Source organism: Cibotium barometz, chromosome 39 (assembly GCF_041138505.1).
Source record: "Cibotium barometz isolate CiBa-2024 chromosome 39, ASM4113850v1, whole genome shotgun sequence".
NCBI classification, from domain to species: Eukaryota; Viridiplantae; Streptophyta; class Polypodiopsida; order Cyatheales; family Cibotiaceae; genus Cibotium; species Cibotium barometz.
The window spans coordinates 16,636,304-16,661,085 of NC_141084.1; the positions used below are offsets into that span (position 1 = coordinate 16,636,304).

General features: G+C 48.6%; 1 protein-coding gene and 1 long non-coding RNA gene across 4 annotated transcripts in view; one reads left to right on the top strand and one right to left on the bottom strand.

Moving 5' to 3' along the window:
* LOC147615791 (fatty acid amide hydrolase-like) overlaps positions 1–24,782 on the top strand; it is a 110,481-nt gene that overhangs the window by 48,095 nt on the left and 37,604 nt on the right. For all 3 annotated transcript variants that reach the window (XM_086778399.1, XM_086778401.1, XM_086778400.1), the window contains 2 exons: positions 15,112–15,215; positions 15,324–15,413. In XM_086778399.1, the coding sequence (XP_086634525.1) occupies positions 15,112–15,215; positions 15,324–15,413 (194 nt within the window). The remainder of the gene's footprint in view (positions 1–15,111; positions 15,216–15,323; positions 15,414–24,782) is intronic.
* LOC147615792 (uncharacterized) overlaps positions 1–24,782 on the bottom strand; it is a 103,076-nt gene that overhangs the window by 41,540 nt on the left and 36,754 nt on the right. The gene's annotated exons all lie outside the window — the stretch shown is intronic.

Below are 24,782 nucleotides of genomic sequence, written 5' to 3' on the forward strand. Positions count from 1 at the left end.
AGATGAAGGAAACTGAAACCCTCAATGAACACTTGAGCAATCTTGGGTCAATTCTCCAACAATTATCTGCCATCCGAGCCATTGTTGAAGATGATGATCAAGTTGCTGTACTTCTCTCAAGTATTGAAGACATTTCCAAGTACAGTGAGATCCTTGCTGTCCTAAGAGTCAGCCGCAATATGAGCTTTGAGGATATGGTCGCCCATCTCATTGATGAGGACCGTAGGCTTACAGAGAAAGCAGAATCTTCCTTTGAACCTGACAAAGCATTCTTTCTCAAGAATAAGCCCAAGAAGAAAGGAAAACCTCTTAAATGTAATTACTGTCAGAAGCTTGGCCATACAGAGGATCGTTGCTTCAAGAAGATGGCAAAGGTACAAGCCAAAGAACATGCCAATCTGGTTGCGGAGCAGAGCGAGGACAAAGACGATGAAGCTACACCTTCTGGACCTGAGGAACAAGCCTGCACTGTTACTGTTTCTGGTCTATCCCTCCATGAGGTGATAGATGAAGAGTGGGCTTTCTAGAGTCGTGTGTGTGTTAGGTACTTTGCCTTGGGTAGTCCCCCTAAAATGATGTAATAATTTGTCATTTTGTGTGCCTTGTCCTATAAAAGGCTCCACTTATTTCCATGTACCCAGTTAGGAGACAGGGGGATTGTTATGTCTTTCCTTTATCAGGCCTGGCCGAGTTCCAGGATGTTGGTGTACTCCCTAGACCTATGAGTTGGTCATGCATCCATGCTCAGATTTGAGTCTCTGATCACGTTGACACCTAAGCCATGAGAGTGCTTGGTTCAACCTCTGAATTATGCTCAGCTGTTAGCCTCTGAGATTGCCTGGGATGCACAGTCTGGATGATGTCATAGCTTCACCCTAGCTCCGAAGGGGGGTTTGCTGGAACTATCGGAGTCCTAGTGTGGTCCTAGTGTGTGTGGTCCTATAGTCCTAGGAGTGTCCTACAGTTGTGTGAGTGTGAAGAAGTCTTGAGGCCACTTGTGCCACCTCATGTGGTAGGTGGGATTCCTCCCCCCCTAGATTATAGGATCTAGATTCTCACCCCTAGATTATAGGATCTAGATTCCTCTATGTGTGACCTCATCCATGAGGTGTCAGTGTGGGAAGATAAGGCTTGCCCAGCCTATAAAAGAGGCTCTTGTACTTGCTATCAATTAATTAACATCAGCTATTGTGCCTTCTACTGCTCTCACTCCCTATCCATGTTTTCAACAATAACTAATAATGAGTTTATCTGCGTGTGTGTGTGTGTATGTGTGTGTGTGTGTGTGTGTGTTGATGATGTTTGTGAATGATTAGGGATATATTCTAACATTCCCCCAAGCTTGTCGAAGGCATGGTTTAGGTCTTCATCACCGAGAGGTGTGGAAAACTATAAGGACTTTATAACAACAGTATGAACCTGTTCCACAACTGAATGATGAAGACAGACTCAAAGATTGGCAACTTACTGGTCATCAGTGTCATTATACATTACATGACATTGCAGCCAAACAGGTCTATAAATGTTTGCTTCCAGCACCCTGGATCAAGACTCATTCTGATTTGCTTTGGGGCATAACTGAGAGCTTGAAGTGGTGGAAACGAGGACTTCAAACAATATGGCGAAGTAAGTTACCTCTCAAGCAATGTCTCTACTTGTGGAGATGCCTTGTGGGTGTGCTACCTGTTTCCATGATACTTGCTAAACACAATATTTCGAGTGATAGATGTTGTAGATATGACATGCCGAAACAGTTCCACATCTTCTTTGGTTTTGTAGAATTTCTAGACAGTTCCTGCAGACACTCAATCATCAGGAAGGACATTGTCAGACTGGATACTCAGAGGATATGGAGTTCACCTGGGGACGAAGATGGCCTTCTATAGAGATCACCTCCTATGCCTGACACTAGATGGTTTAATCATCCGCCCACGCTACATGGGCACACACCTATCTTTTGGGGTGGGATGTGCAATTGGCCAGATCCGTACCTCGTCCCACCAGCTGAGAGTGGAGATTGCCAGATATGGGCCCAGGGTGGCCGCACCAGAGGACAGGATACACCAGCTTTGTAACACACAGAGCCCGAGACAAAGGATCATTACATATGCCGATGCCCTGTATACTATGAGATTCCGGGGAGGTTCCATTGCCTACTCCGAGCTAGGTTCAGACCACTTTCCAAGATCATGAACTTCCCGGATCAAAGCTGCCTAGGACTTTTTCTTCCAGAGCTCCGTAGACACAAGGAGTCCTTAGTGAGATCCAGATCAGTTGTACTTGCTCGAGGACGAGCACAAAGAGCTCTCACCGACTTCTTCCATACCAACGCTCCGAGGGCCGATCCGCCCATCATACCCGGACCACAGGCTAGTGCACGAGCTCGGCCGAGAGGGTGTGACACTCAATAGAGCCACTAAGTTATGCAAAGCTTGATGCCAAGCCATCACTCCCATCATCGCAAGAACTTCTCGCGCCAACTCAGTTTTACCACCTTGAGCACCATGTCACAAGGCCCATGAGGGATGTATTAGGGTGACATGAGAGCTCTCTGCTCATGTACCTAGATCAGATTTTATAGTTCTAGATTTTTGTTATCTTTCTTTATTACTATTTTGTGCCCAGGATGATGTACCTCATGGATATGATGTAACCTTTTGGTCTCATAGGTCATTTTGGCCCTTTGAAGACGTTAATACAACTCTCTCTCTTTTCTTTTCCAGATAGTGTATCAAATGTCATATGGTTATAACTTTGGTCTCATAGGTCATTTTGGCCTTTTGAAGACGTTAATATAACATTTCATTTCTCTCTCTCTCTCTCTCTCTCTCTCTCTCTCTCTCTCTCTCTCTCTCTCTCAAAGAGAGAAAGAGGTAGAGTTGAGCGCATCTTCAGAGCTAGGTAAGCTCATACGGAGACCCAGAGAGGAGAGGATCTACCGATTATGCACATGGAGGTTGAGACGGAGGAGCACTACATATGCCACTGCCCAATATACTATTAGATCCACGGGAGGTTTCATTGTCTGTTACGTGAGGGATTTGGTCCACTCTCCAGGATCATTGATTTGCAGGACCAACGTTGCCTAGGCCTCTTCCTGCTTGAGCTCCGTAGACACAGGGACACTTTCTTGAGAGAGCTTCGGCCCCAACCACCCTGTCCCCTCCCTCGCCAACCAACCATCACCAGTTTTTTCCGGACCCAAGAGGTGGAGGACACTGATACAGTGGATCTTGTGGACCCTCCTTGAGCTGCTCTAGACCTACCTTGCCCGAGAGGAGCTACCTCGGACCGGGCCTTTGTCGGCCACGATCCCCTCATCAGCTCTCCAGATACAGGACATGCAGCACCGCCATCAAGCTACCTTTCCATGTGACATAGTTGAGGGAGACCTCTCGGCCATACTCATTAGCCCCATGCTTGATATTTTGTCGGCCACGATCCCCTCATCAGCTCCAGATACAGGACATGCAGCACCGCCATCGAGCTACCTTTCCATGTGACATATTTGAGGGAGACCTCTTTGCCATACTTATTAGCCCCATGCTTGATATTTTGGAGAGTGGTACACCACCTACTAGGAGCTGATGCTTCTCTCATGTTTCTATGTTCTTAGTATTCCATGATGAGTTTCCATGGACAGTTTTGTATCACCCCAGTGAGATAGCTTTGTTTATGTTTAGTTTTTGTTTTATTTTCCATTCCATGATGAGATATGGCATGGACATTATTGTATCACTTTGGTCTCATAGACCCATTGGGTCTTTAGTAGATGCTTAATATATCTTTCTCTCTCTGACTCTCTTCGTAGACATGTGATGGAGTTTGAGGATCAGAGGTGTTTGGGGCTTTTCTTATTGGAGCTCAGACGCCATCGAGAGGCTGTCCTACGAGCAAGGACAACACACCAGGATCCACCCCGCCAGCGAGCCATGACAGATTTTTTCAGGGCCACGACCACCCCGGCAGATATAACCAGGACTTCCACTACCCCCTCGACGAGCCAGACATCCTTCAAGAGGAGTCACCCTTGACAGAGCCATAGCACTTTGTCGAGCGAGACGCCCACACTTACCAGGACCTCGTCTAGGGTCGCTTCATCATCAGTGGATTAGAGCCTCATCACCCGCCACAGGAGACGACTGCCCCGCCACTTTAGTTTCTCTATCTTACAACACCCCATGAGAGAGATACTGATATGAGAAGATTACACCAGTCTTATGCTAGTTGTAGATATTATACACTTTTGTTGTACCTCAGTAGGAGTATTTTCCTTTCATAGTTGTTTAGGACTGTTTCAGGACTTTTTAGTCCTTTTTGTCTTACTTTTGATGAGACACCATCAGCTATGTACTATGTTTTAGTCTCATAGGCCACTTTGGCCTTTCGCAGATGTTAATCTCTCTCTCTCTCTCTCTCTCTCTCTCTCTCTCTCTCTCTCAAGCCTACCTCATGCAAGAAATGAAGAAACTCCAGGGAGAATTAGCAGCACTGAAACACGAGACTATCAAGAAAGATGAACAAATCAACGAACTGAAAGTGCAAGTGCAAGCCATGAAGACGAAGCAAGAGGAAGCACGAGAAGGACCCATACCTACAACACTACAAACAGAAATGACAAACCATGTTTCAAAGGTAAATTCAGTTAACTCACAAGATTTTGTTAAAGAAGTCATATCAGCGGTCAAAGAAAAGGAACGAATGGAAAGTAACAAAAAGGTAATCAGAGTCGATGGTCTTCCTCAAGGCTGGGATAGGGCAGACATAGCTCAAGAGCTTCAAGAAGACTACATATTAGATACAGATGTACTTACAGCACAACTGAGCAAAGTAGTCTCCTTCGTGGACTTAGGAGACCCTATCTCTATTATAGTAAAGGGTACACAGGCAAAAGTCTCCTATATGGACAACAATGAGAAAATAGCAGTGATGAAGCAAACAAGGTCTCTCCAAGGGACAAAGGTATGGATAGCTGATGAACTCACCCCGCTACAACTCAAGAACAAATCGGCAGAGCTGAATAAAGTTAAAGAAGCAAGAAAGAATGGCAAATGTGCAATATACAGAGGAGGACAAGCAATCATTAAAGAATTCTGTACCCCACCCCCCTCAAGAGCAAATCCATCCATGGATGAAATATAGCTATTTTTATTTTGAACCTCAATTTCGAACTAGATGCAATAGAACCCATTGTAACTTAAACTCTTAAGAGTCTTAAGAGTTCATTTTTAGTTATTTTTTTCAGTTTTATGCCTCTTTGGCATCGATACCCAGAGTGGAATGTAAATGGATGTACCTGATCTGTCCCATAGGTCGGATTCGGCCTCCCGTGGTGGACGTTAATATAACTCTCTCTCTCTCTCTCTCTCTCTCTCTCTCTCTCTCTCTCTCTCTCTCTCTCTCTCCCCCCCCCCCCAACAGTGGGCACCCCGTGGAACTCTAGTTGAGAGAGCTATCCAGTTGGGCAGATCCAGACGCCCGAGGGTTCGCGGATCCTTACATCAGAGACGATGCCTACACCGGAGGATTCAGAGCATCATTGCGAGGCATCGGGCTCGTCCGACCAAGCATCTCACTATGGCAGATATCCAGGCCATCCGGCAGAGACCCATGCTAGAGCTCCTAGGATGATTACCACTCCTGCCATATACTGTTGTACTCACTGTCACTTTTGTACTCCCCCATATTCATGTATTCATGTATCCATGTACTCATGTACCCCATTTTGACTAGTAGCATTAGCTTCCCACTCTCCCTAGTTGCTGCTTCCGGATGCTCCCTACTGATGTATTGTAGGGCTAGATACTTACCTTCAGTCCTTTCTTTTCTTTTCCAGATAGTGTATCAGATGTCATATGGTTGTAACTTTGGTCTCATAGGTCACTTTGGCCTTTTGAAGACGTTAATATAACATTTCATTTCATTTCTCTCTCTCTCTCTCTCCCCTCCTCCCCGCCTGTGCGCCCTCTTGCCCGCCTGCACCCCGCCCTTTGTCCCCTCCATCTCTCTCTCCCTCTCTCTCTCTCTCTCTCTCCCCCTTCCTTCATCCTCATCTTTCTGCTCCCCCCCCCTCCCTGCCTGTGAACCCCGGTCACCATCCCTAGGGCCCTAATGGGGGCTTGAAGTTTGAACCCCCCACCCTATTTCATCTCACCATTTCTTCTCTTTCTCTCCCACATATTTACCTATTTACCTGCTCCTTTCAAACATTCCCTCCCTCTACAATGGGAGGGTCTGTAGATGACAAAATCAGATAGCTTGATCATATCCTTAGGGATCTTATCAAGGACCAGAAGAAGACATTGGACAGCACCATCACCGCCATCAAGAAGGACTTATTGACGCGCATGGGAAAGCTAGAGGCCGAAGCGGAAATATGGAAGACAGAGAAGCTTACCATGCAAGAGGAGTGGGAGAAGGAAAAGCTCGCCATGCAGGAGGAAATCAACCTTTTGAAGGGCGAAGTGGCTCCTTATGCGATCATCCACGGGAGGAAGGAGAGACTCTTGAGGTGGACAAAGAGGCAATCAAAGAAGAGATCACCAAAACCCTCACCCACACAATCGAGGGGAAAATGGAGGCGGCCCGCGAAGGATGGGTAGAAGTGATGAAGAAGAACATCAAAAAGGAGGTGCAAGAAGAAGAACATCAAGAAGGAGGTACAAGAAGATGTACACATGATGCAGCCTACTCTTGATGAAGAGAAGATGCGATGGATCCGGCGCCTAAACATCCTAGTCACAGCACTACCTCCACGCCCGAGATTGACAGGCGGAACCTATGTACCAAGCTGGGACTAAAGGAGGATGAGCCGCTCCCATTCACTAGAGTATGGAGGTCAACCCCAAAGGACTCCACCAAAGGCAAGGCCTTAGTGCTACAGTTCCCGGACGAGGAGAGTAAGATGAGCTTTATGAGAAGACGTGCTATCTTGAGGAGCTTGCCAGGGGACCCCATCTACTTCGATGATGACCTCACATGGATGCAACTGGAGCACAGAAGATTATGCATGCCGAAGATCAAGGCGGCACGCAAAGAAGGGAAGAAGGCACATTATAGGGATGGTCACATCTACATTGATGGGAAGAGTATCGAATAGCGCCATCTAGCCTATGAGACACGGAGGAAACAACATGAAGACAAAGAGATACACATAGCAGTCTGGAACTATAATGGAGCCCTATGGACACATCCAGGGAGACTTGAGGAGGTGATGGAGGGCCGGGATATCATCTTGATGACAGAGACGCATGAGAGCCCGGAGAGGGGCTTACCACGGGTTGAGGGTTATCAGTGGGAGTCAGCTCACCGACAGGCATTATACATTCGAAACAACAATCACATGATCAGAGAGGCCTTGTATTATGACAAGGATTCTAACTCCAAGAATTCTGGGCTCCATCCTTTATACAAGAAACCTGAGCTATTTTGACAGGCTATCTTGTCGTTGTATACGATCGAAGACTGTCGCCTGCGAGCTCCGCTCTCCCCCCCCCCCCCCCCCCCCCCCCCCCGCTGCTTCTCGCCATCGCGCATCTCTTTCCCCCCCGCCAGCCCTCCGCGGTCTCCCCCGCCCTCTCCCCCGCCTCTTCATCGCGCCCCTCTACGCCACCTCCCCACCGCCTTCTGCCTCGCGCTTCTCCCCCGCCTTCACCCCCCCGCCTCCACTCCCCCGCCTCCCTCCTCTTCTCCGCTTTCTTCCCCCCCCCGCCTTCTCTTCCTTCGCCTCCCTCCTCACAGTACTCCCCGCCTCTCCCCCCGCCGTTTTCTTCCTTCCCCATTCCTTTTTCCTCCGCCTCTCTATCATCCTTCGCCTCCCCCTCTCTTCTCTCCCCCGCCACCTCTCCCCCCTCCACCCTCTTTCTCCTCCCTTCCGTTGTCCCGCCCCTCCGCCCACTGTTAACTCCTCCCCGCCTTAGCTCCCCCCCCCCGCGCCCCGCCCCCGCTATCCTGTAGCCCTCCGCTTCTCCTTTTTTCCTCGCAGGGCTGTGTCCCTCCCGTTGGTGACCCTGGTTTGTGGCTTTTTCCCTTTGGAGGACTCCATGGAAGCCGCTCCGACTAACCCTGCCGATTCCGGTCTCCGTCTGGAGTTCACAGCTGAAGATCTTCAGTTGTTTGTTTCTACAGTTTCCGCTCTTGATGCCTCCTCCTTGGTCTGCAAGATAGTGGGTAGCCGTCCGATGCGGAGAGAGCTTCGCGACCTTCTGCAAGGCAGCCTTGTTGGCGTGCCCGCCAAGATCGTCAGCGTTGATTTTTTGGGATGTGGCTACTATCAGGTGGATTTCGAGTCCCCACAGGCAGCTCAGTTGGTGCTGGCTCGGAGCCCCATTGCCCTCCGCTCTTCCCGGGCGTTCCTGGCGCGATGGACTCATGGTTTCGACCCCACTTCTGACCCGCTAGCAGGCGCGACAGGTTTCCCCGTCACTATCTGTTTTCCTGGACTCCGTAGGGAGTACTTGCCCCTCTTGTCATCCATTGGCAAGGCGTTCGGGCAGGTGGTGGAGACGCCTCAGACAGCGGCTTCAGTGATTGCTCGGGCAGCAGGACTCCCGGCCATTCGGGTTGTGGTTCCGTCACCGGAGTCCCTCCCGAAGACGATCCTTCTCCCTTGTCTTTCTGGAGGACATATGATTCAGCGCGTGGAGTATTCGGGCCTCCCCGGCCAGTGTTACATATGTCGGGAGATGGGCCATCTCGCACGCGCCTGTCCCCGCAAGGGGGCTCATCCCTCACGTTATGCCGCCTCCGGACCCCCTGCAGGAGACCCGAGGGGTGGCCATCCACTTCAGAGACCGGACATCCCTGGCTCGTCACAGCAAGCGCCATCAACTGACGAGCAGGCCCCGGCGGAGGATGCCGCGCAGTCCCAGGAGGCTGACGGATGGCAGGAGGTTCGCCGGCGGAAACGCCCGGCCCGCAGGGACCGTCGTCGCAGACGCCAGCAGGCAGCATAGGCTGGCGGACAGGCGACTCCGGCTGGCGTACAGGCACCTATCCGCACTTATGTTCCTGTCAGGGATAGGCGGCCAGCAGGTCCCACCCCGATGGACGAGGATTCAGACTCAGTGCCCGTTGAGGCCGCTGGTGGAGCCTCCCACGTGGAGACCCCGCTCCTGCCTCCCCCCGCGGGGGGCCCCCCACCCTCCTTGGAGCAGATTCCTGAGGATCCTGGGCCGCACTCTTCGACCCCCGGTTCCCCTTCCCCTCACCCGGAGAGCACTCCTTCCACCCTTCCTTCTCCCCCCCCAGCCCCCCCTCTCCCGCCTCCCCCGGCGGCCCCCCCTGACACATATCCTCTGGCAGATGCCTCTCCATCCTCTCCTCGCTCTCCCCCCTCCTCGCCACGAGCCCCCATCCCTCCCTCGGCCTCTCCAGGATACTTCGCCAGACCACCCACTGCCCCGGGGCAGCGCAGCTGGGTAGGCCAGAGCTCAGTCCAGCGGCTGTTCCACCGCCACTCCGGGCCGGTGGAGATGGCGATCCTCGCCTCGCCCGCCACAGAGTTCTCTCCAGCCTCCCCTGGGGGGCCCCCGCGAGTGATGGGGCTACCAGTGGATTACGGTTTTTTCAGGTGCCTCCAGCTGGACGCTGGCCCGTTCGAGACACTGGTCGCGCCCTTGCGAGTTTGCGTGGTGTGCCATCCCTCTCGTTCTCCCTCTGTGGTGAGCAGCATGGTGGCTTTCTCCTTTCCTCTCAGTGTTGCCCCAGACACAGCATGGGATTGCAACTCTGTAGAGGAAGTTTTGCGTGATCAGATACTGGAGTTTTCTCACCACTTCAGTGACTTGGGGCTCACGGACCTATTGCAGACCCGATTACACTCAGCCCGCATGAGCCTGTTTGGTATAGGAGACTGGCGGGCGGATCCGGTCCACACCTCAGTTGAGGCGGTGCTTCTGATTCTCCTCCATGCCGCCCCGAGGGTGCAGCCTACCTTTAGATACATATATGCAGAGGATTGGTCTCACGCCTATGCCCTGGACAGGGCGAAGGCGGAGTGGGGCTGGACACAGAGACAGGTCACCCTCTTTTTGGAGAGACTCCGCACCCGGACAGACAGTGATTATTCTCCCTCCAAGCCGGCGCCCAAGACTCACAGAGTGGAGGGCAGATCATCCGGGCCGGCTGAGAGGGGTGAGCCAGTGGAGGCTGCTTCACTTGCCATAGCTCATCCATGAGGATCCTCTCATGGAACATCCAGGGTCTCGGTGGACATCGCTGCTACATTGGCCGGGGCAGACTTCGCCAGGAGATCCAGAGGGCTCTCGTTGGAGGACCCATCGATATCCTTTTCATCCAGGAGCACCACCTTTCTGCCGGGCGTACCCGCACCTGCGGGAAGATCTTGCCAGGCAGGAGTCACACTTTTTGGTCACCGGCATATGGCTCCCAGGGGAACCAGGGTGGAGTATGCATCTCAGTCAGCGAGCAGCTTCTATCTGAAGTTGTGGACTCTGGCATTCTGGTCCAGGGTCGTGCGCAGTGGATCATCCTTCGGGTTGGGGAAGACCGCATTGGCTTCCTCAACTTCTACGCCCCTAATGGGGCGACCGGGAGAGCCGAGTTCTGGAGCACCATTAGGCAGTCCCTCCCCTTGGCAGACCACTGGTGCCTCGGAGGGGATTGCAACATGCTGGAGGATGCAGAGGACAGGATGGGGGGCAGCCAGGAGACCATTCATGGGCCGGAGCTAGCTGCCTGGGAGGAACTAGTGCTTCAGGTGAGAGGCCAGGATCCGTGGACTCTCCCGGAGTTTGGCAGGTTGCAGGGGAGCCTATCTTTCTCGCGCTCGGATAGACGGGCCTCAGGGGTTAACCTATCCCGCATCGACAGGTTTTACATTGATGAGTGGGCCTGTGATAGAGGTGGCACAGTGGGCATACTTGCAGGCTCCTCGTTTTCAGATCACTATCCAGTGCTTCTCCAGATCGAGGACCCCACGAGAGGAGAGCAGGGCCAGAGCGTCCGGATTCCAGATTGTCTCATAGAGGAGCCCGAGATTGCGATCAGAGTTGAGCAGGTCTGGCAGGAGCTGCAGTTCAGGAGAGGATCGGCAGCCAGCGATCTTGCCAGTGGCTTGCAGGAGGTTAGCCAGATGCTCAGACAGGCTGCCTTGGACCGGCTGGAGGCTTTCAGAGAGCAGGAGAGGAGCCTACGGAGGAGTCTAGCGTCCCTCCAGAGACTCCAGGAGAGGGATCCTACGAGCCCTTGGATCTCAGAGCAGATGGAGTCAGCTCGCACGGAGATCAGATCCATCGAGGAGAGGAGGGTGGAGTTCCGATTCCATGCTCGGGCTTCCTTTTGGACACAGGCTGCGGACAGAGTGACTCGAGATTTCTTTGAGGCGACAGGGCCTCGCTTCAGACGAGAGGGTCTCAGGCGTCTCCGGCAGGCTGATGGCCAGGTTGTGGAGGATCCCCCCAGGGTTCGGGCTATAGCCACAGATTTTTACAGGGACCTTCTCTCTGCTGAGCCAGCAGATGATAGGGTGAGAGAGGCTCGGGAGGCAGTCTGGAGCTTCACGAGACCGGTTGTGCCAGCCCATTTACAGCACTCCCTTCTCTCCCCCTTCTCGGATACGGAACTGGAGGAGGCTCTTCAGGCATTACCTCGGGGCAAATGCCCAGGAGAGGACGGTCTTTCGGTGGCTTTCTTCCAGAGGTACTGGGGCCTCTTACACAGGGGCTTCAGATTGGCATTCCAGGAGATTATGGAGTCAGGAGTCATGCCGGACAGCATGGCTGAGGGTTTGATCCACTTGATCCCCAAAGAGGGAGGAGACAGACTGGAGATTAGACAGTGGAGACCGATCACCTTGCTAGGCACGGCCTACAAGGTCCTAGCTAAGGCGATCAGCAGGCGGCTTCAGCCTCACCTTCCGGACATCATCCACTCCACGCAGACTGGCTTCATCCAGGATAGGAGCATTCTGGATAACATTTTCTCCTTCTGGGAGGCTACGGCTCTGGCTAGATTTCGACAGGAGGATCTGGCAGTGCTCCTTCTCGACTTCGAGAAGGCATATGATCGGGTGGACTGGGCCTTCTTGGAAGGCACTATGGAGAGGATGGGCTTCCCTCCTCAGTGGATCCGTGGGGTCTCTGCACTCTACTCATCGGCTCATAGCCAGGTGCTGATACAGGGCGTGCGCGGAGAGAGGTTCCAGCTCTCGCGCTCGGTGCGGCAGGGGTGTCCCTTAGCGCCCTTTCTTTTTCTTTTTGTGGCGGAGGCCATGAGCACTTTTTTGACGGCACAGGATACAGGTTTGCGGGGCCTCCAGCTTCCCATCCGTACCTCGGAGGAGCTCCTAGACTCGGAGTTTGCGGATGACACAGCTGTCTATCTTCAGGGAGGTGAGGAGAACCTCCGCCGCTTCGCCTTAGCCATGGACAGGTTTTGCAGAGCTTCGGGCACTTTGATCAACTGGCACAAGTCGTGTGGGCTGTGGGTCAGCTCTATGCCCCCCCCGACTTGGAGGCCAGTTGACGGTTTTCAGTGGCTGCCCCCTGGCACTACAGTGCGTTATTTGGGATGTTATGTGGGCATTGACATATCTCCGGAGCAGCAGATTGCCCCCCTTCTTCTGAGCATTCGGAAGAAGCTTCTGTATTGGAGTACCGCTAGATTATCTCTGGCTGGCCGAGTAGTTGTGGCCAACCAGGTTCTGCTTGCTACTATGTGGTACATCACTTCCTGCTGGGCCTTCTCTCGGGCATGCATTGGCCAGGTGTAGCGGCTCATCAGGAACTTTCTTTGGTCCGGTGGCGACGGGCGGCCCGCCAGGGCCAAGGTGGCATGGGCGGTGATCACTCAGCCGAGGGAGAGAGGCGGCCTGGGCATTGTTGATCCTATTTGCCAAAGCCGAGCATTGCTTGGCAAGTTGGTAGTTCGTGGCCTCCTGCCAGGCGCTGAGCCGTGGAAGGAGTTTCTTGTTTCCAGGATGCTCAGCCGCACCCCTTCTCTTAGCGGCCCCTGGACCCCCAGCATTAGGTGGATCTTTACAGAGCAGCGATCCAAAGGAGTGGGCCTTGGCTTCGAGGAGCGTTTTGCAGCTAGCCTTCTGAGGGCCTGGTCGCATCTGAGGCCGTCACTCTTCCAGACTCCTCCGGGCACCGATGAGGAGCGCCTGAGGCAGCCATTGATCTGGAACCCCTTGATTCGACTTCCCAGTGGCCATATGGTTGGATCGCGGTCTCATGTGTCGTGGGGCCCTTTGAGCTCCGGCCCAGCCCAGTCCCTAGACGACTGGATATGTTTTCAGCAGCTGCCTCTAGAGGCTCAGGAGAGGAGACTCAGTGGGATGAGGGGCAGAGAGTTGATGAGACAGGACATTGAGGCGGCCATCCCCCGGGAGTGGCGGACCCCAGTACAGGACCCTCCACCTCCACAGTGGATGGGTGTCTTTACTCGGCATGAGATCCTTCTAGCGGTCTGTGGCACAGCGGAGAGAGTCGCCCCACTCACTTTCGAGGTGGGAGAGGGTGGCCAGCTTCAGAGGACACGACTAGATGTGGATGGGCTCCAGGGTTGTATTCTTCAGAGGGTGCGGGTGGTCGGCTTTCATCAGAGACAGTGGCATGTAGACCCCTCACCGGCCTCGATAGGGGAGGACTGTTCTTGGAGATTATGGGCTTGGGACAGCAGGCCTCTTATTCGCCTTCAGTGGGATCCAGGTGAGTGGTTTTGGCGAGATCCCTACTTGGCCCCTACCAGCCCAGGCATCCCCTTTTTTCAGTACACAACGAGGCTGGGGCGGCGGATTCAGAGGCACAGGATAGCGAGCACCCCGGCGGCGGCCGAGCATTGGCGGCGACAGGGGCTCTCCCCTGCCTTTCTTAGGGACTTCTGGCAGCGCCTTTGGGCCAGCTTCCGGCCCCGGAAGGTGACGCTTTTTCTCTGGCTCACAGCGCATAGAGGACTGGCTGTGGGGGCATGGCTAGCTTTTGGCAGACACCCAGCGTCCTGCCCTCGGTGCGGCCATGCACAGGAGTCGCAGCGGCACTGCTTATGGGATTGCCCACAAGCTCAGCAGGTCTGGCAGCGCGCTCTCAGGATGGTTTTTGCAGGCTCACCAGGTGAGATGCTGGTGACGTGGGGTGCGGTGGCTTGGGCCACGGACAGTGGCCCGGCCCTTGGATATGAGGACATCCCTGGCAGCGCGACCATCCAGGTCTCTGACAGGGCGATGGCGGTGGTTCCGACGCCAGACTTCTCATCGGCAGCTCCTCAGGAGGGGGTCGGGCACAGATGGGAGATGATCAGCAGCATGACGGCTTGGCACATATGGAGAGCCCGATGCAGGGAGGCCATTGACCGCCAGGCGACTCCACCGGCGGAGGTCATACAGGCCCTCTGGGTGGACATCATTCACACCTTGAGAGGACACTGGCCAGGGCGACTCGGATCGCATGAGAGGGCGCCGCAAGGCTTTCCTCCGCACTTGGCACCCTGGCCCCTTCCTCACCGCGAGGGGCGAGGATGTCACTTGGCACTACAGGCCTCCAGTCTGGCTTTTCTCACCTTCCATATGTATTACTAGGTAGCCCCCCCCAGAGAGCGGCCAGCCACGGGGGTGGAGCTCAGGAGTTCACTGTGTTTTATCCCTCCTTGCGAGGTGAGCTTTGTAGCCTTATGGCGTTTTCTCATTAACTAATAGAAGGATCTTTTTCCCGGAAAAAAAAAAAAAGAAAACTCCAAGAATTCTGGAGATATCAAAGTGAGAAACAGAATTTTATCTGCTTTCTTCTTTTGGCAAAAAGAATGATCTGCCATACAAAGAGGCTTCTGTTCTACCATCAACCAAACCTCTATCTTTGTATAATGCAGCCCCATCGACCAAAATTTGTTTTTTGAGTAGTGAATCCTTGGCATAGCTTCTCAAAGCCTATGAGATGGATTTTTTACAAACCACAGCTGTCTCAGAAGAGCTGTTCACATAAAACATTGCCGTGGCAGAAAGAACACATTAATGAACGTTCTTTATATACAAGATTAACCTTTTCCTTGTTTGAAAGGGTTCAGCTTACACCAACACGTTGTCTTACAAATGAATCTCCTTGGAACATTGAGCAGCTGACCAAGTGATTAATTTACTATTTTGTGGTCTTGCAGATCATGGAGATAGCTATACCTGAAATTGAAGAGATGAGGGGAGGCCATGCCATAACATTTGGGACAGAGTTTATAAACTACTATTCTCCATTTCTTAATACGTGGTAACTAGATATACTTAGAAAAGTGAATGGAAAGTTTAGTTATTGTTTGCGTATAAGTGACAGTTTGCTTCAAGCATAAATTGATTGCATTTATTGACATTTAAAAAGGAGGAATGACACATCCTTTGAGACTAGAGGGACCATTTCATTTCTGAGACAGTTCAATGCCAGCATGTATCTTTCCGCACAACGTCTCAGGTAATTTTCCCTTATTCTGAGACCCTTCATTTGTGTATTTGCAAGAAATGTGTGCATATGTTTCTTGAATTCATGTGTATCCATTGAAATATTTTGATGAACTTCTTGCAAGAAGTCTTCTGTAAAGTATGATAGAAACAACACAAGAGCCAAGGCTCAAGGATCAGTACACCATGCATGAATAGACCATATAGGTGGCTGAACACACCAACATAAGCAAGGGGAAGACTAGGAAAAAAATGGGCAGTCTTTCCATACATTGAGGAAGCTCTTCCAGCATATCATTGCAGCCATTCCTTACGATTGGGGATTACTAGCATATTTCACAATGATTCTTGCCCTTGCTGGATGGGATTTTTTCTTGGACTAGATGTTCGGATCAAGGTATTTCTTGTGTGTGTGCGTGTGTGTGTGCGTGTGTGTGAACCACCTCGTAGAGGGGTATCATAATATCTAGATATTTGTGTGATGACATAAGCAATGATTTCAGGAGAAGATAATCTTTGTACTTGTAAAGGACCATGTACTTCATTGAAAAAATAGAACTATTGCAAGTCACATCAATTCAAGTCGTGTTGTACTTCTTCTCTCTCTAGCTTGTGTTTCTCTCTCTTCTCTCTCACTGTCTATCTATTGAAACAGCCATAGCCATGTTTGACTTTCAACCACCACAACTAAGAGCTTAAGCTGGAAGAACAAACATTTGGTAGACAAGTTTATTGGCCAAGGTTTCCACCCCTGGCAAATGAAGATAAAGTTTCATTTGCTGAAAGAAAACCTGTGGGGTTTGATGAAGAGCACTACCACTACAACCTCTTCTTGCGATGCTGATGCAGCTGGAAAAGTACTTCAAATATAGCTGACCAACTTCATTTAAAAGGGGTGGGGCTTCTCCTTTTAGGCATACGCATCCACCCTCAGCCTATTGGAGTTTCTCTCTCTTCTCTGCTGGCCGACTGCAGCGTGCTCTCTCTTCTCTCTTGCGCTGGCCGTATAGCTGCTTCTGGTGTTGTTTTCTTCTTGCACTGGCCGTACAGTAGGCAGTAGCTTTCATCTCTTTTGATGCGCTGGCCATACAGATGTTGTTTGCTGGTCGTACAAGATCTGGCCGTACAGATGCAGTTCTCTCTCTATCTCTTCTGGCCGTACAGCAGCAGATATCTCTCTCTCTACTGGCCTCATCATGGGCAGATTTGGGGCTGCTTCTGGGGGAATCTGGGACAGTTTTGAGAGCTCTTATGGGGCTGATTTGAGGCTCTGTTTTCGGGCTGTTTTGGCACGGAGTTCGGAGTTGTTTTGGGTCCGTTCCGGGCTGATTTATGGACTGTTTGTGAGCTGGTTCATGGGACTGTTTTGAGACAGTTTTTCGGATGGCTTTTTGGTGCTGTATTTGTATCTTGGCTTTAGGCTGAGATCTAGGCAAGAGTTGTGCTGATGCTTTGTAGAAAATCCGGTGTTGCATGCACCCACAGGTTTATTGTAAAAGCTTCTCTCTCAATAAAGAAGTTCCTATGGGGGGCCGGCCGTTCCAGCTCAGTGCAGTGTTTTTTATATTGTTTATGGTTCTTCCACTGTATTTTTCATACTCTGTCTAGTATTTGAAGTGTTGATCTATTATTGTTCCGCGTCCCCTATTTGTGACATTGGTATCAGAGCAAAGGCTTTCTAGGAAGCAAGAGGCTTTCTTCCAACAATGAGAAAGGGAAAAGATTAGAAGTGGGGACTATAGTGATCAACAGCCATCTATCAAGAGCATGAACAGTACATAGCTTGGACTAAGGATTTATGGATTCACAGAATTTATTCTCAAAGTATGGAGTTGGTTTTATGTGCCTGTGTTCAGCACTCCTTCCATATGGATTATTGTGGATTATAAATCAAGCTGACAAGCAAGTTATATGGAGCGATCTCTCAAGATATCTTATGCATATGCTGACGAGATACTTTCTTTTAGCTTCATGACGAACCTGGCAAAGAAAAGCTAAGTATACTTTGAGTTTTACCAAGTTGATGCTTTTTGCGAATATTTGGAATTTTGTACATGCTGAACTCCCTTGCTAACGCAAGTGGAGAGTGTTTCTCATGTCTATCTTGAGATATGTTTCAAGAAAGTTATTTTTCTGAAAGGCATTCTCCTTGAAAACCATTCTGATTCTGGAAAAGGCTTCGCTATGGTTTTGATGAATAGTTAATAGTTTTGGTCTTGTGTACTGGAGGCTCCTAGTAGTATGGGATGCTAGAACTGTCGCCTACACAAGGATCTCATATGGGAAGTATTCTGGTTGTATGGGACGCTAGAATATGTCACATATGCGGTTACAAAACTATGAATTATTTATCAGTAACATGGACTGGGTGATTCTAGACTCAGGATACTATGCTTACAATGGATTTAATGGATATCTTATGGATCAAGGATTTCTCTATGGATTTCTATCATCAACCAAAATGCCTATAAAACTATCTATCGCAGACATGTTTATGGAGAACCAGGATCTCTATGCCTGCGATTTACTAATATCTTATGTTATACTGCACTCATGGAAGAGTTGGTGACTTTAGTGAGTGAGTATTTGAACTCATGGAAGAGTTGGTGACTCTGTCTAGTGAGAGGGTTGGTGACTCCATCTAGTGAGAGGAGTTGGTGACGATGATCTCTCACTATCTGAACTCATGGGATCATGGAAGAGTGGTGACTCTATCCAGTGAGTATTTCATGAACTCATGGAAGGGTTCACGACCCTAGTGAGTGACTGCGGGTTGGTGATCTTCTGAACTCATGCAAGAGTTGGTGACTCTAGTAAGTTTATCTAGACTCACTGAAGGGTTGGTGACCCTGGTGAGTGAAGCCTCATGGAAGGGGAAACCTTGGCGAGTATGTTTGGTTACATGGAAGGGTTGTTGCCCTGGTGAACCATATGGACATGTGAAGCATGTATGGTTACATGGAAGGGTTGTTGCCCTGGTGAACCATATGGACATGTGAAACGTATTTGGCTTGGGCATGCGTATGGATCATAGGAGTGTTGCTCTTATGTGACTAGTCCAATGGCATGGCAAGATGTTTTCTGGCTATATATTCTGCTTATTTTCTTTTTGTAAGTACTTAAAGCTAATTATGGATTTATGGATTTATGGATATTTGGGGCACAATTGGCTCTTGTGCCTGTGTCTGGTTAGTGTCTGGTTAATATCAGAGTTGTTGACTTGGCTTATGGAATTATCGGATTTATGGATATTTGGGACACAGTGGCTCTTGTGCCTGTGTCTGATTAATATGAGAGTTGTTGACTCGGTTTATGGAATTATGGAAATTTAAGACATAGTTGGCTCTTGTGCCTGTCTCCTGCTTATTATCAGAGTTGTTGACTCGGGGTATGAATAAAGATTCTTTCTTGATACGGTTGGCTCTTGTGCCCGTATCTAACTTTGGATCATGGATCTGGATTTATGGTTTTAATGCTCGGAATTATGAAATATTTCGGATTGGTAGTGCATCTGCTATGCTTGAAGGATATCTCAGCGGTATCAAGTTTATACAGTTGCAGACAACTACTTTATAAGACGAAAGGGATGTCACCATTTGGTCCCTTCACTAGTCTTGATCAGTATTTCACACATTGAGCGGAACAAAGGTGTGAACGGGGATTTTCCACATAAGAAAGTTGGAGCATTAACTGGTAAAGTTTGGCTTGAAAGATGGCTTCTGAGCAAAAGCAATGGGATTTTCATCATTTAAGTGACTTATAATGTTTATAAGTCAGTGTTTTCACACATCATTAATGAAGGGTTGGACATATTATTATGTATATGTGGACAAAAAGAGGCGCCTAGGGAAAACTTGGGCTACAAGCCGGGAAAAGTATAAAGTTGATATTTTTGGGCAAGTTAACCTATTTTGGGCAAAAAGGAAAAAGTACTTCAAATATAGCTGGCCGACTTCATTAAAAAGACATGGGGCTTCTCCATTTAGGCATACGCATCCACCCTCAGCCTATTGGAGTTTCTCTCTCTTCTTTGCTCGCCAACTACAGCCTTCTCTCTCTTCTCTCTTGCGCTGGCCGTACAACTACTTCTCGCGTTGTTTTCTTGCGCTGGTTGTACAGCAGGCAGTAGCTTTCATCTCTTTTGATGCGCTGGCCATTTGCTGGTCGTACAAGATCTGGCCGTATAGAGGCAGTTCTCTCTCTCTCTCTCTCTCTCTCTCTCTCTCTCTTCTGGCCTGTGATCATGGGCAGATTGGGGCTGGTTCTAGGGCTGTTTTGGAGCAATCTGGGACAATTTTGAGAGCTCTTCTGGGGCTGATTTGAGGCTCTGTTTTTGGGGCTGTTTTGACACGGAGTTCGAGGCTGTTTTGGCTCCGTTCCGGGCTGATTTATGGACTATTTGTAAGCTGATTCATGGGACTGTTTTGAGACAGTTTTTCGGATGGCTTTTTGGTGGTGTTTGTATCTTGGCTTCAAGCTAAGATCTACGCAAGAGTTGTGCTGACGCTCTGTGGAAAAACATGTGTTGTATGCACTCGCACCTTGGTTTATTGTAAAAGCTTCTCTCTCAATAAATAAGTTCCTACATGGGGGCGGCCGTTCCGGCTCAGTGCGGTGTTTTTATATTGTTTATGGTTCTTCCACTGTGTTTTTCATGCTCTGTCCAGTATTTGAAGTATTGATCTATTATTGTTCCGCGTCCCCTATTTGTGATAGTCAACGAGCCACACAGTCCATGTTCCATGAGTCGACCAGCCAAGTAGTACATGCACATGGAGTCGGCCAGCCTCACCACTCTGCTCCCTATTGTCCACAACCCATATGCTCCCTGCAGAAGAAGTCGACCAGCTCCTTTTGGCTACCCCGACTTGCTCAACACCCCAAACTCCCAAAAAAGCAACTCGTGTGGAATAAAAATAACTCCACAGTCACTTTTAGCAACTCGTGGGCTTTTGGTCCAGTGCTCGGGTGCCCAAGTCTAATAATTGGTCCCGCTTCATTAAAATAGTCCAGCCGGATGTGAACTGTCTATAAATTATAAGTTTGTCTGCCCAAACTTTAATGAATATGAACCTACAACCATAGAGTCTAGTAGACAAAGGAAATAATAATTAAATAAGGTTGAGTGTGCACAGTGTCATGACTTAACGGAAAATGAAAGAAAGAATTCTTTATATCCTTTGTAATAATTATACTTTCTACGTTTTTCATGTTTTCCTTTGAATTTAGATAAGCAAGAAAATCCATTCATTTGGATAGATTCCTACATAGGAGTTGGCTACTGGTGAGTGGCCATAGGTCATTGTGAGTCCACGTAGTGGGCTAGAACATGGATAGTGCACACTTCCACCTATATGACCTGATTGGGCGCCTATGGCCGGAACTCAAGCATACCAAGGTCAAGCTCGCACACATAAAGGATTAATGCCTGGGAGTGTGGGCTAGATTCACCAGACAATTACAATCGATAAGACGGCATGACCAATTAAAATCTATGTTAGAGTGATTGCTTGATTTTCATTTTACATGAGTTAGATGCATCAGATTGAAAAACCATTACTGTTTTGTGAATGTGGACAGGAAGAGCTTTCATTTGACTCCCATATTGGGGGGTCCCCTAAAATCTAGGGCTAGGCCCTAAAAAATAGGGACCTCGGTTTGCCCTAAGAAGGCTAATCCTAAAAAATAGGGATATCCTAAAATTTAGAAATCACTTACTATATTTAGTAATTTTTGCATCCACATGGCGACTCAAGCTACCCACAAAAACCATGTAGGAGAGTAGAGCACTCTTTTGAAAGCAATAGAAAGCCTTTGGGAGGAAAATCAGTTGTGCTCTCAAATATGGAGGCTACTAAGAAGAATAGTGCGAAGAAGGAAAGAGGCCGATCAGTCTCAAAACAATCAAAGGGGCGTCGTCAAAGTTCTTCTTCATCAAGAACTTTTCTTCTTCTTCATTAGATGGGAGTTCACACCATTCTCGTGGGCGAAGCTATCAAAGGCAGTCTCATCAACATCCTCGCAAACGTCATCGATCACCATCTTCTTCTCCATCTTCCTCTTCGACTTCTTCAGCATCAAGTTCTGGGCATAGAAGAAGGCAATCAAAGAAGACCAAATGCTTATCCCATCTTGAAAAGAAGATCAAATTCAGTACGTATGATGGTTCTTGTAATACCGCTCTTCTTCTTAAGTTTATTCGTCAATTTCAAATTTTATATAGTTGTGATAACTATAAAGAAAAAGAAAAGATCAAGTTTGCAGCTCTTCATTTGACCAACTTAGCTCACACTTGGTGGATGGGGTTGGAATGTGACCATGCTGCCCCAAAATCTTGGAGGTCTTTTATTCGAATGTTGAAGGCCCAGTTTCTTCCCGTTCATTTCAAAAGAAATGTGAAGAGGGAGTGGGATCGGTTTTGGCAAAGTCTCTTGATGATTATACGAAGAGATTTTGGAAGCTATTCTTGAAGGTTCAACACTTCAAGAAAATCAGCAACTCTAAAAAGATGAGGAAGTTGCAAGGTGGCCTACACTTCAAACTTCGTACTACTATCAATCATTATCGCTGCTCCAATTTGAGAGAACTCATAGACCATGTAGAGACATGGGAAATGGAGCATGGCACCATCAAGGTGCTTCAAAAGAATGAAAAGAAGAGGTCCTTTGACAAGGAGGATAATTCAGCCACTAAAGAAGAGGAAAAATAGCCGCAAAGGCAGCTACCAACTCAAAAGAAGATGAGGCCTTATGGACCTTCCAATGCCCCTCAATTCTGCTCCAATATGTATTCCCAAACAAAGCAGATCTCTGAAGAAGAAAAGCAATGCTACATGAAAGAAGGGAAGTGCTTCAAGTGTGGACACCTAGGTCACATCTCCAAACACTGTCCCAACAAAGGACAAAACAAACCCTCCAACAACTCCATACCACAAGTCACAATCAATGCAATAGGAGATGTGGTGGGAAACACAACTCGCACCCCAGAGATGCGCCAACTATTGAAGGCTTGGGGTCAAATGCAAGGAAAGCAAGCTCTTTTCTTGATAGACCCTGCAGCCAATGAGAACTTCATCTCTTGGCAATTAGCAAAAGAGCTTGGCTTGAGGAATGAAGATATGGATACTTCATTGGAACTGCACCAAGCTGTTCATCCTGATGGTGGGGATGTAGAGAAGACAGTTGTACCTTACATCGGCAAGCTGAAATTCCAGCTACAAGGCTACAGTGATCAAGATACCTTTTGCATCGCCGATCTTGATGGTTCTGATGTGATTCTCGGCATGCCTTGGAATCACAGGGTAGATTCAGCTCTCTAGTTCCAGAAAAAGGTGGTGGAATTCAAGCATAGAGGCAAGAAGTACAAAATCCAAGCTGGAGTAAGCGGAGACACCATACCAATGGTAAGCCATATGCAAGTCTCTCGAGCCATTAAAGATTGTGTGCAATGTTGTTTGATTTATGTGAATGATGTCCATAATTGAAAAGAAAATATGAATGCTCAAAACCAAGAGCAAATAAAGCTTTTGGAAAAGTACAAAGATTGTTTTTCAGAAGATCTTCCTTATCAACTTCTGCCAGAAAGGCCGGAAGACCATCAAATAGATATCATTCTTTAAGCTCTCCTTCACCATACCATGTAAACCAACCTCAACAAGAAGAAATAAGAAAACAAGTGGAGGACCTACTTAGCCGTGGCTTGATTAGGCCAAGCAGTTCTCCTTATTGCTCCCCAGTTCTCCTTGTTTAGAAGAAGGATGGCACATTTAGAATGTGCATTGATTATCGAGCTCTCAACAAGATCACTGTGAAGAACCACTTCCCAATTCCAACAATCGATGACATTCTGGATCGATTAGGAGGCTCCAAGATCTTCAGTTGGATTGACTTAAAGAGCGGATATCATCAAATCAGGGTGGTACCACAAGATGTCCATAAGACCGCCTTCTGCACTTCATTTGGCCTTTATGAATTCTTGGTCATTCCTTTTGGATTGACCAATGCACTGGCTACCTTCAACCGAATGATGGAACGCATCTTACGAGATCATCGCCAATATGTCGGTACATTCTTTGATGACATTCTTGTGTTTAGCAAGAATGAAGAAGAACATCACCAACACTTGGAAGAGGTTTTGCAACTTCTTCAAGAACACCACCTTCTAATCAATGGTAAAAAGAGTGAGTTCTTTATGGATAAGATAAATTATCTTGGACATGTCATCTCTTCTGAAGGCATTCAAATGGATCCTGAGAAGATTAGAATTATTAAGAATGGCTAGATCTTCGAGATGTGCATGAGGTACGATCTTTTCCTGGATTGTGTAAGCCTAGCGGGGCGTGCCGTGTGACAGACTCAACCACGTGTCTAAGAGATAAAAATATAAAGATATAGAGAAAGAGGGGGGAGAGAGAAAAGGGAATGGAGATCTTGCACAATACACCACATTGAGCGGGGAACAGGCCCCGCCCCCTTTCAGGAATTTATTCAGGAACAATCCACGGGCACGCTGGTCAGGATCAATACAATCAATGAATACAAAACAAACAAATATGCCAATGTAGGATATCCAAGTCGATGTCGACGTCGATGTACAAGATCTCTGATGTCGAGCACACCACGGGGATGACCCACAAGTATCTCTCACCGGGCTAGTACCAAATCCAAATATCCAAATCTAAATCCAATGAATCCAAGTCCAATGAATCCAAATCCAAATCCAATGAATCCAAGTTCACCAATGAATCCAAATCCAATGAATCCAAGTCCAATGAATCCAAATCCAAGTCCAAGTCCAAGTCCAGATCCAAGTCCAAGTTCCATGTTCATGTCCAAGCTTCATGCCTAACCTATATGTCCAAGTTCCATGTTTATGTCCAAGCTTCATGTTCCATGTCCAAGCTCTACACCCAAGTTCTCCATGTCCAAGCTATATGTCCAAGTCCAAGAAACACTCGCTCATCCCATGAGTAATCTCCACGACTCCTATAGCCTTGTCCATGAAGAAAACCATGGAAAAGCTCTTTCTCACAAGAAAATTGATATAAAACCTGCTTTAATGGTTTTTGGGTGATAAATACATCCAAAAAGCAATTTTTAGGGTTTCTGAATTTTTTGTCCGTACAGTTCCGTGCAGCTCCGTACATGTGTCCGTATCGCCCATGCATATGCCCATACAAGTCTAGGGCTAACCGTACATCTGAAAAGCAAGTTGGAGAAGGTGTTGATGGCGAAGAAGAAGCTCTCCATGATCATAACGATTCCCACACATACACTCCACGATCTCCTTCATGATGCTACAAGAGAGGTTCAAGCCTTTTTATACTTGAAGAGGGCTCTGCTTTTTTTAAACCAAGCTTTTGCTTTTGTCTTTTTCCGTTTGC